We start from the raw sequence: 14,287 nt of genomic DNA, 5'->3' as shown, positions 1-14,287 counted from the left end.
GAAAACGCTGAAGTGGCAGGACTCAGGATAAAGTACCAACACATTTGCAGAGCACATTTGCACTCTAACAACAGCGGTTTATCTGACTGCTATTGCCTCACAGTCACTGTCAACAGTGTAAGTGAGCTGGGAGATACAACAACTGTTTGAAGGAGCAGTATAATGAAATGAATGTGTGTGGGTTTCCTTTGCCGCAGAGACCGCGTGCCATTCGTCTTCACCTCAGACATGGCCTACGTTATCAACGGTGGAGATAAGCCTTCCAGAAGATTCCACGACTTTGTGGACCTCTGCTGTGAGGCTTACAACCTCATCAGAAAACACTCACACTTGTTCCTCAACCTGCTGGGCCTGGTAAACACTCCCACACTGTCCCCACACTAACACACATTCACTGTATTGAGATATGAGATGAGCAGCCTTCAGCAGGCTAATCTGTTGGAGGTGTTCTCCTCACTACTGTAGATGCTGTCCTGTGGGATTCCGGAGCTGTCTGATCTGGAGGACCTGAAGTATGTCTGCGATGCCCTCCGACCACATGAGTCTGAGGCAGATGCCACCATGTACTTCACCAGGTAAGGCTCTACAACCCCCCCCCCCCCCCAACACTCAATATAGGGCTCCTACATCAGTATGAGCTTGCTTACTAGGTGTTTAGGTCAAGTTAAACAGACACGGATTAATTGATTATAAAATGGACAAACAAGTTACAAGTTCTAAAAATGAAGGTATGCAGAGATGACTGAGGGTTTGGCTGTTCATTCAGAGGTTGAAAAAAATAAGTCCTCCTACGCATTTTCAAATATTATTCTCTTAAAATATGAACATTTTGTACAACCTGTATGTGCTATAAATTTCCTTTTAATACACGTCTACAAAGTCATGTAAATTAGACCTGGGGGGAATACTAAAGTGTCTGTCTCCACACAGGTTGATTGAGTCAAGTCTGGGCAGCGTTGCCACCAAGCTGAACTTCTTCATCCACAACCTGGCCCAGATGAAGTTCGCCTCCTCAGAGGAGCGTCCCGTCCTGTCGTTCGCTCCGCGCGTCTACACCATCAAGATCGACGGCGCCATCCGAAACCTGTTTGTCTGTCAGCACATGAAGACCTACAGCCCCAATAAAGGCTATGTAAGAGTTCCATTCTCTTTGCCTGCTGGGAATAACCTGCTTATCTCTGTACTTTGATGTGGTCTTGTTAAGGGCTGTCACAAGGTACAATTAAACATATGCCCGTTTTGGCATTTGTGTGTGTGTGTGTGTGTGTGTGTGTGTGTGTGTGTGTGTGTGTGTGTGTGTGTGTGTGTGTGTGTGTGTGTGGTCTCTTCCTCACAGACGTATGTGGTGAAGGTGGAGCGGGACGGCCAACAGGGGGCGACGCTAGTGCAAAGGAGCTTTGAGGAGTTCCACGAGCTTCACACCAAACTTCGCCTCATCTTCCCCTCCTCCAAACTGCCCAGGTGATTGGCGCGTGGGCAATGAAGAAACCTCTCCTTTGTTTATGTTTGTCATTTCTGCCCCAGACCATAGATCACAGTGTGGATCAGTGGACTATAGAAAATCATTAGAGCTCTTGAGGTTAATCCTCATTTTGCTTTGCAGATAGGATGGTTGATGACTCATGAAACACATAACTCGGCACAGAAGTGCAGAGGTCAGCAATGACATGGAGTCAGTATTATGGAAAAGTCTTTCACAAAGAGGAGAATAGGAAATGTAATTAAGTAGCACAGTGATGTTGTGAGGTTGTCTTATCCAATTCAGCCTTATATTACTTTAACGTTTGTAACATTACAGATTGTGACCAATCATGACAGATTCTGAAGACAAGATAATTATCTTTTCTGCAAAACCATCTATATTTTGCTATTCTGGAAATTCCTTACAGCATCTTTCTTTAATTGACAGTATTGCAGTGTATTTGTAATGATATTTGTCATGAACATACTGCTGCATTTCTGTGGCTCCAATCCCAGCTTCCCCAGCCGATTTGTGATTGGTCGATCTCGTGGCGAGGCCATGGCGGACCGGAGGAAGGACGAGCTGAATGGCTATGTGTGGCACCTGATCCACGCCTCGCAAGAGGTTGCACAGGTAGGCCGCTGCATCTACAGTCCACCGCCACTCATAATAATCTGAGGTTTAAGGTTAATATGGGCCACAGGAATGAAGTGCCAGGTTGGTGTGTTAAAAAGCTGAGTTGGGATACAAACCTGTTTTCCTGTCAGATACTTTTGTGCGCCTTGAATGAGTGTCATTACCAAGATGCTGTACAAACACGGACGCCTATAACCTCAGAAAGGATGCCTTCGTGTATAGGGGAAGGGGAACCCATTCACATGTATGAGTTTTTGTTCTCCAATTTTTTTTTTGTGTGCAAATCTTGTATTCACATTGGAAATGAAACCGTGGCGGTGCAGATGTGCAGATCGACCTCCAAAAAAACCCAGAACATTCAGTTCCTTATCCAAGCTCTTGCTCGATCCACGCGCAGGACCACAACACTGACAGAACATATCTTAATAGATACCCTGTAGGTTTTTTTTTTACAGTACAGCAAACACTAGTGATTCCACAACCACAGACTATATTTATAACTTTTCACGTGACTGCAGTAAAACAGATGAATGTGATCTGGCACGTGTAATGGCTGAGCTTTGGCACTGGGGCTGCTCTGCACTTTAGCTATAACTGATAGCAAAGGGAGGGTCTGTCTGCGTGTGGGTGGATGCCTGCTATCTACTTGTAGTTTCAGTTTGACTGAGTTGGCTGTTGGAATTTAGCCAGTGTTTCTGGGAAGAGGACATGTGTTGATCATAGACAGTGTTCTGGGACATATCAAGGCTGGCTTACGCTGTACTTACTGCTGGAAATGGTCAGGCTGTGCAAACATTCACTGCAACTGCACTTAACCAATAACAATCATTATTTACTACAGGTTAACCATAACCTACAATTGCTATGTTGTTATGCTAACATAGGTGCTGTTAGTTTTTTTTTTTAATTTCAAGTGAATAGTAAGAGCAGGAAGACTGTTTTCATGCATTAGTACAGAAATTGTCCAAAGTTGTAATTCTGAAAAAGGTTTTAAAAGCTTTCTGCTGGTTGAATTGGAAACATTTTTTAAATCCAATTGCAACTCCTGGCTTCTCAGATCCTGCATCATCCCCTAGTGTCAACGATACAAACTACATGAAGGGGAATCTTGAAAACCTCCCACTCAGTTTATTATCAGTTTGTGAAACTGTAGACTTTCTGTTAAGACCTTAAAACCATAAATGTTTTATATATATATAAACTTTGATGTATACTGTAGCGTTGGTTGCAATGTAAAACATGTGACATGGGAAAGAGATTTACTTCTGTAATGAACACCTCACACGTGTCCTTACAAATGCAAATAGCCTGCCTGTTTCTGTGAGGTCACGCGTGTCTTCGTCTCTCCTTGTCTCTGCAGTGTGATCTAGTCTACACTTTCTTTCATCCCCTCCAACGAGATGAGCGGCCAGGAACAGTGGTGAACACACTCCATACAAAACCAGGAGGTATATAAAGACCGTGTGTGTGTGTGTGTGTGTACATGTCTTTATGACCTCTTTATGTGGAGCCGTGGGTACAAGGGGCAGCCGTTTCCGCCTGGCACGCTGTCAGACAGAATAGCTGATGGTGAGGGAGCAGAGTCCACACTGAGGTGCCATTCACCCTGATCTGCCTCATTTTAGCTTCTTATCTCCCCCTGCCCTTCCTTCCACATAAAGAGGTCACATGCCCATAAGCAGTCTATGATTAAGCACTTTAGATGCTGTTAGTCATATATGACTTCATCATAGTTCCATGTAGTCCTATTTTAAAGTGAGGGCTGGTTAATGATTGATTCCCTAGCAGGGCTGCTTAGCTGCTGATGTGGATAGATGTGTCCTGCGGGACTGTGAATAAGTGAAAAAGTTCCATCCGTGTTCCCTCATATTCCCTTTAGTTAAGTTCATCTATCTTGGTAAAAATGTTACACACACACTTTTATCCCCACTTTTAAATATATGGTCACACAACTCACAGGAAAAAAAATCCCCATAGGTTCACAACCTCTTCTTTTTCCAGACTTCTCATGGAATCCTGTCCCTGGGAAAGTGTCAGGGGAAGTGAAGCTCTCCATTACCTTCAAGAGTGACAAACTCTTCATAATGGTGATGCACATCCGTGCCCTGGTAAGTGTCACCAAAAGGGGCTGGGATGATGATGGTGATGGTTTTGGTGCAAGTCCAGACCAATATTACTTGACCTTGATCATTAACCACATGAAGCATGTATGGAGATCACAAAAGACTTCATTAAGCTTGGCTGCCCTCTGCCCTTTTCTCCACAGCAACCACTGCAGGAGGGCACAGACCCCGACCCCTATGTCAAACTCTACCTCCTCCCCGACCCCCAGAAAACCAGCAAGAGGAAGACCAAGGTTGCCCACCGCACATGCAACCCTACATATAATGAGATGGTGAGGAAAACCATGCTGGTGATATTATTTCATGATTATTACTTTTCATGATATCATGTCCTATTCTATCATAACTCAAATGCAGACTTGCAAGGAACGAATATCACATATCCTGACAGTCATTGACCCAAAATAAATTCTCACAAGGATTTTAATCTGACCTATTTCACCGTGAAGGGTTTAATTTTGCAATAATAACTGGCTGTCTAGACAGTTTTATTACCCTTTAAGCATTGCCTTACCAAGTTCTGCTACAGTCTATTAGAACTCTGGCGGGATAGCACATAGCAGCAGTCATGTGTACAGTTCTGTGATCCGTGATCTACTGCTCAATATCTGACCTCCACAGACTTCACTTGCCACACTGGATCTGAGTCAGTTGCACAAACCCCTGTGAGATAATTTTTTCTCCCTCCCCACAGTTGGTGTATAGTGGGATCCCGCGGGGTGACCTGCACCAGAGGGTGATCCACCTGCGTGTGCTGAGTGAGGGGGCCTTCTGGGAGAGTACGCTCCTGGGGGAGGCCTTCATCCCACTCAAGAGCCTGGAGCCTGGACAGCACTGGGTCAACTGGCACCAGCTGGGCACTGGGGGCTCCGACACCAGCCGCTGAGCCCCAGAAATGAGGCAGCAACTGGCACAGGGGTCAGAACTTGTGTGCGTGCGTGTGTGTGACTGGTGAGATTGGAGTTGGATGAAGGGAAGATCATCGAAGGTGTGTGTGTGTGTGTGTGTGTGTGTGTGTGTGTGTGTGTGTGTGTGTGTGTGTGTGTGTGTGTGTGTGTGTGTGTGTGTGTGTGTGTGTGTGTGTGTGTGTGTGTGTGTGTGTGTGTGTGTGTGTGTGCATGCGCACTGGGTTAAGTGTGTGAAGTTTGCTCCTGTGTTACTGGTGAGCTGAAGAAGAAGCCCATGGCTCAGTGGTGGATCATTTTCCCTCCTAGGGGGGGGCATCGTGTCGCGTTGTCTTCGGACTCTTTGTGCACGTGGGGAGAGACGCTGGACGCTCTAACGGCCAGTCATCACCAGATACTGTAAATGGTGTGACACACTGCAGAGGGGGACACAGGGACACAGGGACATGATTTAAAGACTGGGAGAGACTCCAAAGGGGGATCTGATCACTGAAGGCAGAGCCGGAAGGGAAACCTTTTCTGCCTTTGCACCTGCAGTGACGCCTGAGAACTTTGAGGAGGAACAGTCGCTTGCGATGCTCAAAGGTGGCTGAAAACAAGAGTCCGCTGTAAAGTCTGCTTGTTGCTTAGTGCTTATGAATTTGTGCGGTCCTGCTCTACTGTGTTGAGAAATTAAAAGGTAAATTTTAAGTTATGTAATTTTTTAATAAATCGTTTATGATTTTCTTTTGCTCAGTTGTGTTGAGCTGGGTTTTGTTGTAGCCTATGGTATATATTATAATAATATTATAATCATTTTTCTGTTCTGCAGATCACCTAGATCTGGGAGAGGGAGTGATTGCTTTTGTACTGTAAAATTGGGCACATTTTGTGGCTTTAGTCAACTCGTCTTGTTTGTAAACTGCACCTAACTGTAGGCATCCATTTTTTTACCATTAAATTGACTGGTTGTTACCAATTGTCACCAGTAATTACTTTTTCAGTATACTGGAAAAAAGACCTTTACTTCATGGTCTTAACATAATCAGTAGTGAACCGTGTTGTTGCTATTTTGATTATAGAGGATCATCTTTGTTATCAAATGGCCACATTACAAGGTTGAAAAGGAAATCAAAGTCAGAAACATTTCCATCCTGCTATTAAATTAGGAGCTTCTAAATCGCTATTACAACAGTGGATTTATTGTATTCTATGTCAAATTCTAATTGCATGCAGTAAAACCTGCCATCAGATAGATACTATGCCACTGGCTTGTACTTGTTAAGCAGTTTCAACTTTTTCCTTAAATGTGTTGTTTTGATTATCAAAACATGCATTTGTCTTTATTTATTTTGATTATTAATGTTGCTTTTAACCTTGCTTTCAGTTAACATATTCTTCAAAATTCGGATTTAGAGCAGAGATTGTAGACATTATCTTGCTGTGTGTGTTTCTGTTTGTCTGTCTATCTGTGAGCTTGTTGTGTGACTGTATCTTTGGCTTAAAGGCCGTTTCTCTGACTGCTCAAGGCACAAGGCACAAGGCACACTATGTCAGCGAAGCCCTATCCCATGATGCATTTATTCACTAAGGGACACTGAGGTGAAAGAAAAATGATTTGCATTTGTTAGTTTTGTTTTCAGTTCACATCATTTTTATCATTTAACATCACCATAAAATCCAAAGGCTAACACTGGCAATTCATAGACATCATTTGGCTTCAGTTACCTATTCCATATTTGTTAGAATAGGGTAAAGTGTGTATGTTGGTGTGAGAATCAAGTAGTTGCATCCATTAGCTTACTCTAGCTCCCTACTGCCAAACCAAACAAAGCAGTTCCATCAAGCTAATACATAAGTGGCTTACAGCTTCCTGAGCAGCTATGGCTTCCACGATTGTTTTGCATACAGTGAACATGTTTCTTTCCGTCAGGAAGTGTGTTACTGGGTGATCAAGTGACAGGTTTCATGACCTGTCATGCTTGAAGACAGGGTGTGTTATGTGGTTTCTTTTCCCTTGCTGTGTGCAGCAACAAGCTCTTTGTAGACCTGAATGTGTGTTGAGTTGTGGAGGGTGAATGAAGAAGACTCTTGGTTAAAAGGGAAGAGGGTTGCAGTCCCGACAGGTTGAGTAGCCTGGGCACGTGATTGAGCGGAGAAGGGGCACAAGAATGTACTTTAGACATGGGTGGATTTTAGAGTGTCATAATTAGTGACGAATAACCATTTCCATGTGATAAATGAAAGTTCTTCCTAGTAAATCCCTACTTTTAGATTTTAAATCAGGACTTTTCCATTTTTAATTTCACCGTGTTTTTGTAATATTATTTGCACTAAATAATTAAAAAATACACTTGAATGAAAACTTGTGTTGTGGTGACAATTTTGTATCATGAGAAACTTAAAAGCACATTATGCTGGTTTCAGACAAAAACGCCTTCACTGTTGCTTTGAATGTTCCGTTATTTTTGTCCAAGAACAACACCTTGCACTGTAGTTCTAATTTCGAACCCTTCATCAGTCCAACAATCATATTCTAAAGGACTTGCTACAAAAAAACATGGCAGGTGTCTACATTGCATTTCTGTTCATTCTTATACAAATAGATTATGGGATCTCTGATACACAGTGCCACTTAAATATTCCAAAATATGTACAGATACAGCACATAAATATACAGAGTTGTAGCTGAAATACACCTTTGGCCCCAGTGTTTTCAAAGCAAAGTGAGACCCATGGACGTTGGGGTGGGGGTGTCCTAAGTCTGCTGACACCCAGGCTGTAATTTCAGAAGGGGTACACGTGGGAAATATGTAGCTTGTTTCGCAAGTGAAATATGATCTAAGCAACCCCCTGTCATAGCCAGGATGTGGGACAACTTATTTGTTCAAAATGTAGTAGCCTACTGACTTGAAAAGCTGTACCTGTACAGAGTTAAATGTTGTTAAAGCAACTGGACCATGCAATACATTTCTTTGCAGTGTCAGTTCATTTCTTTAAAAAGGTTTGCATTAGGTATATTACATAACATAGCCTACACACACGTATTTGCCACGTGCCCTGTACATGCCAGTCGACGGTCCCTAAGTATTGAGGAAAGGAGTTTAGAGACGGTCCCTTAATATTTCTGATGAAATCTCTCCCCCCGGTCGGCGGCTCAACTGTATAGCTCTACGGACAACCTCAGAAGAAAGGAAGCAGTGAATGTTAACAAGCTACTTTAAAAATATATATCTGAGACGTTAATAATACGTCGCAGTGGATTTAGAATTTGATGACTGCTAGTCTAGTTAGTTAACGTTAATTCCTCATAGTGACAGCGAAACCAACGTCACAGCCGTCGAAAGGTTTTCCGGCTAACGCGGGGAATCGTTTTTTTAAAAATGGCTAATTTTTCAGTGTTTCTCGTGGAATCTTGCTGTAAATCGACGGCCGCTTCATCATTTCTTTTGGCATCTACTACTGGAAAGTTCACAGCCCGAAAGAAGTCTGTAAATCTTCAGCAAAATGCTATCAGTCTGAATCCCGCGGCCGCGGACAATATGGACGCCGATGTGCACTGTGGTTTTACATGGAGAGCTAACGTCAACCGGTGTGGTGTAGGAGAACACTAAGGAGAAGATGGATCTTTCATTTTCTGAGAAATAGAGGATGCATCACAAGTCACATTTGGACAGTGTTTAATCGTATCATTTATTGTTAATTTGCACCAAATATACTCGGAAGTATCTACGAAATTCGACTAACGTCAGCTAGTTCACGTTAGCTTATAGGAATAAGTTAGCTAACGTGCCAGCAAGAGCTAGCTCCGTTATTTGATAAAGTGCCCTAGGTAGCTAACGATAGTGTGGTTGCAGTCGTGGTTCCATTTAAAGTAACGTAATTTATGTCTTTTGACGAACAATCGTATTCTAGCCTGGCTATAGCTAATTTGGTAGCTACCGTATCTTTTTGCACGACCTGACTTAGCCAAGAGTCCATATGGCACGTTCTAGTGCTTGATTGATTTACTTAAGCCACGCATTTAGCTTGAAACAAGACATCATTACTTTGTCTTTTATTTTTGCTATGTTAAATATGAATTCGGAGCGACATTACTCAAGGGGGAAAACTACCTCCTCCCTCGCCGACGGCGGGGTCACGGCAGTCCGACATGAAAGTACCGAGAGGTCGTGGATGGACCTGCTGTCTTTTGTGTCGCGGCCTGCCTGGTCACTTATGCAGAGATACTTGCCAGTCAACTCGCTGTCTGCAGCCCAGCCACACAGTCAACTGTGGGACACAGAAAGCTTCGAGCAGCAACTGGGGTTTGGACATAAACTAACGCAACTGGAAGACACACTATCAAATCGGCAACCTCAGCTCCTCCACTGCGAACATTCAGACAACGGGTTCCATCCATCAGTCGGGGTTAGAGGAATGACTTGGTTGACAGCAGATAGCCTCTCTGAGATAGGCATTCAAAATATTGCTGATAATAGGATGCCCCAAGTCACAAGTGGATACCTGTCATCAGCAAGGAACTTTCTCAGTCAGTTTTTTATGCTGAACGTTGTCTCAACTCAGGAAGTGAAGCGCTCTCAGAGTAGTTTGCTGGGCTGCGGAGCTGCCATTGACGGCGCCAACAGCTGTGTGGCAGTTTTGTCCTGGAGCAAAGAAACCGCCGTGGTGGCGGGCACCAGTATTTCTAGCCCTCACAGCGGCAGCCTTTGTCATGTAGCTGAGCAAACCACAATGGCTACTGTTGCCAAGCCAACCGGCCTATTTGTACATTGCGATGATAGGAGCTCAAAGCACAGCGAAAGCGCTGGACACTGCTGTCACAAAACAGCATCAGACAATGGCAGCCTTCACATGCTCAGGCCAGTGTCGTTGTCAAGTGAGCAGCTTCTACGTGACCAGGCAAATACTGTTAGCCTTCTTGGGGACATTAGTGTTGACTGTGCCAGTCGTGAGGTGGTTCTTCTGACCCCAGAACAGGATAATGGCTATTCAAGTTTGGAAGAGGAGCTCTCGATTTCCAGGCTTCCAAGTATGAGGAATGCTGGAGAGGAGCAGTTAGTGACAGACTCTGAGGCAGGCGAGGAGGCACAACACAGTCCTATAGAGCAGCAGCCAGACCAGGAGAGTGGCACTCCGGTCCCTCAGCCAGAGGAGGCATGTGCGGAAGCTGAGCAGCAGGAGTGTGACCACGCTGGGTCAGAGCAGGTAGAGGTGTCGGAAGCACAAGAGCAGAGAGAGGTGCCAGAGTTGTCTACGGTGTCCCCGTGTAGCAACAAGGCCATTGCCTACATCATGGGCAGCCCCTGCAGTGATGACAGCTCGTCAGGGGAAGACTCGGATGAGGACAGTGATGACGACGATGGCTTCAACAGTGAGGGCTCGTCTTGTTTGTCTGACTCGGATAGCAGTGAAGGCAGTGAGGAAGATGACGACAACGACGACCAGTCGGACGTTGAAGAATTTGATGCAGAGACGGAACGGCTGTGGAATTCCCTTTGCCAAAATCGAGACCCTTACAACCCAAGCAACTTCACCGCCTCCATCAGCACGACCCCAAGGACTGCTCAGCCTCCTCTGGAGACCCCTTCTGCTTCACTCCTGTCCACCTCTCCTCTGTCCACATCTCCACTCTCCACCTCTCCCCTGTCCACTTCTCCACTCTCCACCTCTCCCCTGTCCACTTCTCCTCTCTCCGGTCTAGACGGCTCCTCTGAAAGTGGGGAGGAGGCGGATGAGATTGAGAGCCTGAGGCTGTGGAACTCCTTCAGCTGCTCCTCAGACCCCTACAGCCCCTTTAACTTTCAGGCCACCCTCAGGACCCATTCACCCCCCACAAGGAGCTCAGGGAAGGCCTGCTCAGTGCCGCGCTACCAGAAGGAGCAGGCAGAAGAGCGCCAGGACAGCGGCTTCGGTGACGAGACGCCTGCACCATCCACAAGCTCTCTTCCCCGCCGTAAGCTTAGAAAGGTGAGGGAGAAACTCTGCACTGGCACACACACACACATTACTTTCTTACTACTTGTGACCTGCCATGTGTCCAGACCCTAAAAACATCAGACATGCTTGTTCAGATGCTGGTCAGACTACAATCCCCCAGATTGACAGTGTATTTTGCACTCGGTTGTAACTGCTATTTCCAGAGATAAATAATAAATTAAAAGGTGCAGCATATACCAGTTATACTTCTTTAAATGATAATCCAAAGGTAATTATATTAGCTTCAGAGGATCTGCAGATAATGATGGTGTGGTGACTATATGTAAGAGGGTGGGGATGTACAGACAACTATGCAGTCTGCTGGGTGTGACTACTTGCTGTTTGTATGATGTAAACCTGAGCAATAGTGGCTCTACTGGCCATGACCAAATACAGCTCAGTCTACTCTCTGTAAAGGGTAAAGCGTGGGCTGGGTGGAGGGTGAGTCACATCATTGGCTTTTTTTAGGTTGCCTTCCTGTGGTCACACAATCACCCCTAATCCAACCAAGTCCATTTTAAATTTAAACAGCACACAAATGAACAGCAAACCCATAGAGACGTTCTCTGGATTGCATACGTATTGGGAAATACGGCTCCTCTATTGAATGGGCGTTCTAATAACGTTATGTATATTAGTGGATTAAGACCTACGTTGTGGTTGCAGGTACGGTTCTGTGAAGAGGTGGAGGAATTCTACACCAGCGGCGACGAGGACCGGCACGGGCCGTGGGAGGAGTACGCCCGGGACCGCTGTCGCTTCCAGCGGCGTGTCCTGGAGGTGGAGGAGAGCATCTCCTTCTGTCTGGCCCCTTCCTACCGCCGCCAGGTTCTACACAGGCTGCAGCTCAGCTGAGCGGGGCCCCCTCTGGACTCTTTAAGTGTGGACAGACATGGACTGACGTTAATGTTAATGTATTAACCCCTGAACGCAGTGGTATAATTCAGGGTGTTTGAGTGGCAGTGGTAAAGGTGTAAAGGGCTGTAGAGGCACAGCTCAGGGCAGCTCCTCTGTTGGCTCCAGTGCAGATGTGTTTTTCCTTTCAGTGTCTTTGCTGAAACCCCCACCGCCCACAGCAGCCTTACTACACAGCAGGGTATGAAACGGCTCATTGCAGCATCACTTTAGTCTGGGGTATCAATCATATCAATTAAATAATTTGTGGTCAAATGAAGGTAAGAAATCAGATTTGCCAAGGTCTAATTATTCACCATCTCCATAGAAAAAAAGCACTTAAGCATAATTGATTTGTGTAAAGTACATGTATTGTGAATTTTAAAACGCTCCAAGGCATCTCCTCATTTTTATTGACTCCCTCACACTTATATTGAAAAAAAAAAAGCCAAAGAGAACACTCTGGCAGAGTTGAAGTGTTAGGGTAAACAACATCAATTTGGACCACTCAGCAGTATTTACAAGTCTGTTCTTTTGAAGCAGCATGTCTGTATTTAACTGTGTAGAAGAGTGTAGGCTCATGGGTAAAAGAAGGGAGCACTGTTGCATGATCCCCTCTCCACCTCGGCACCATTGGAGTAAGTAATTTTCTGTGGAATCCACTGTGAGGTAGTGAACCAGTGTTGGGGGCGGGTCGGGGCGTGGTGCATGGGTTTGGACGCTTGTGGGGAAATCTTATAATATGCTTGATGTTTAAAGCATATAGTAACCTTGATTTTTTTTTTTTCAGTCAGAACAACTAATATAATTAAAACAATTGTTTTATTTTTGTAAAGTACAAATTACATATATTTATGTAAATATACAAACATATATCCACATATAGGAGTATTGTGCTGCATTTGTGTGGGGTTTTGTGACTAATGAGATTGGTCCTTGAGTGATTTGCTTCAATACAAATAAATTATGAATGGAATATTTCTGGTCTCATTTAGGTGGCGGTCAGTAATTAAGCTTTGCTGTCTCTACTGGGGAGGGCTGGTCTCTTTGTTTTCAGGGCAGAATGTACATCATTAGGAACTGATCATTCCCACTCTTCCCGTCTACCATGCTAGTCACTTTAGCATGTGTTGGTTGTGAAATGGTTTTGTTATGCTGACTTAATATGTTGCTGGCTCAGGGGGGAAACAAAAGGATCATCTTAATTAGTAAGTATCAAGGTTCAGGGTAATGTCCATGACCTAACCCTTGTTATTTTGTGTTTGAGTCTCGATTCCAAAGAACCGAAGGGTGAAGTGAGGGTGTGTACTTCATGCTGACCAATGCTGTTGCTTTTAGAATTCTCCGGTACGGCCTGACCATATTCCAGAGAAATGAATCTGATCCTGGCGACCCAACGTGATGACTATACCTCATAAAATATGTTCACACTCATTAATATTGCAAAACTTTTCAGTGTTCCAAGTGCCTACATGGAACATTCATCCAATATTTATGTCAGCGGTGTAGAATAGCATGGTTAAAAAAAGTGCTCTTCTATGAATTGTCAAAATACTGATGTGGCTTCCTAGTTTTGTAAATAAACAAGTTGCCTCTGATTCACAATACGCAAGGAGGAAGTTGGATGATGATGGAAGGTTAAACTGACCTCTCACCTCGGCAAAATTCAAGTTCCAAAGCTAGCAGACACATTGCTCTGACCGTACTGTAGATCTACCATTAAATTAAAACGTACCTAAGACTGAGCAAGTGAATTTCCATATAGATTAAGTGCCTTGAGTGCTTCCAGAATTAGCTACAGAGGAAAGGCACTGACATAATTTACCCTAGTCAGATGACAGTCACTCAAATGTATAATCATTGTTGGAATATGACTCCTGTCATTCACAGGTCTTGGCCAGTATACCAAGGTGTAGAAAGCTGTGTGGTTGCTGCCCACATAATACAGGGTTTGCAGGGGCTATCTTGTTACTCTTTCAGGAAGCACGGGGCGGTTTCTCCTGAGGATGGAACAAGACACTTGAAGGAGAGGTATTGGAACAGGACCTCGAAGCTTGCTTACTTACTAGCACCACCTTGGTTGCTTCCTTCATCAGATCATTTACAGTTTTTCTCAATTGCTGAAACACTAAAACCCATTGGCTGAACAAAGTTCTCAGTTGCCTGAACTCATGTAGCTAATTGTGGAGTCTGTTGTCAATACCTTAAACTATTTCACATGGTAAAACACAATTTGCAGATCTCACTTAGACTTTTCAGCAAAACTCTAAACACATTCTCAGTCTCAAAACACATTCTGCACTCTAATG

The 14,287-nt window shown here is 44.4% G+C and overlaps 2 protein-coding genes across 7 annotated transcripts in view; both read left to right on the top strand.

The window, feature by feature from the left end:
* pik3c2b (phosphatidylinositol-4-phosphate 3-kinase, catalytic subunit type 2 beta) overlaps window positions 1-7,470 on the top strand; it is a 35,843-nt gene extending 28,373 nt beyond the window's left edge. For all 6 annotated transcript variants that reach the window (XM_031568160.2, XM_031568159.2, XM_031568158.2 and 3 more), the window contains exons 25-33: window positions 198-354; window positions 466-575; window positions 931-1,132; window positions 1,337-1,461; window positions 1,978-2,095; window positions 3,459-3,546; window positions 4,100-4,206; window positions 4,365-4,493; window positions 4,916-7,470. In XM_031568160.2, coding sequence (XP_031424020.1) covers window positions 198-354; window positions 466-575; window positions 931-1,132; window positions 1,337-1,461; window positions 1,978-2,095; window positions 3,459-3,546; window positions 4,100-4,206; window positions 4,365-4,493; window positions 4,916-5,107 — 1,228 coding nt within the window. In that variant the 3' untranslated portion in view covers window positions 5,108-7,470. The remainder of the gene's footprint in view (window positions 1-197; window positions 355-465; window positions 576-930; window positions 1,133-1,336; window positions 1,462-1,977; window positions 2,096-3,458; window positions 3,547-4,099; window positions 4,207-4,364; window positions 4,494-4,915) is intronic.
* Window positions 7,471-8,190: 720 nt separating this feature from the next.
* LOC105895911 (protein phosphatase 1 regulatory subunit 15B) lies at window positions 8,191-12,954 on the top strand. The gene is made up of 2 exons (XM_012822604.3): window positions 8,191-11,075; window positions 11,751-12,954. The coding sequence occupies exons 1-2, from the start codon at window positions 9,174-9,176 to the stop codon at window positions 11,937-11,939; spliced, it is 2,091 nt and encodes a 696-aa protein (XP_012678058.2). The 5' UTR covers window positions 8,191-9,173; the 3' UTR covers window positions 11,940-12,954.
* The last annotated feature ends 1,333 nt before the right edge of the window (window positions 12,955-14,287 follow it).

This window comes from Clupea harengus, chromosome 5 (assembly GCF_900700415.2).
Source record: "Clupea harengus chromosome 5, Ch_v2.0.2, whole genome shotgun sequence".
Taxonomy (NCBI): Eukaryota; Metazoa; Chordata; class Actinopteri; order Clupeiformes; family Clupeidae; genus Clupea; species Clupea harengus.
The sequence above is the reverse complement of the archived record's forward strand: the minus strand, read 5'-3'. Positions and strand labels throughout refer to the sequence as shown.

Bases quoted from the DNA above. Each gene is read 5' to 3' on its own strand.
- LOC105895911 (XM_012822604.3), top strand. From the start codon at position 9,174: ATGTTAAATATGAATTCGGAGCGACATTACTCAAGGGGGAAAACTACC. The intron at 11,076-11,750 runs GTGAGGGAGAAA...TTGTGGTTGCAG, and splicing joins CCCGCCGTAAGCTTAGAAAG to GTACGGTTCTGTGAAGAGGT.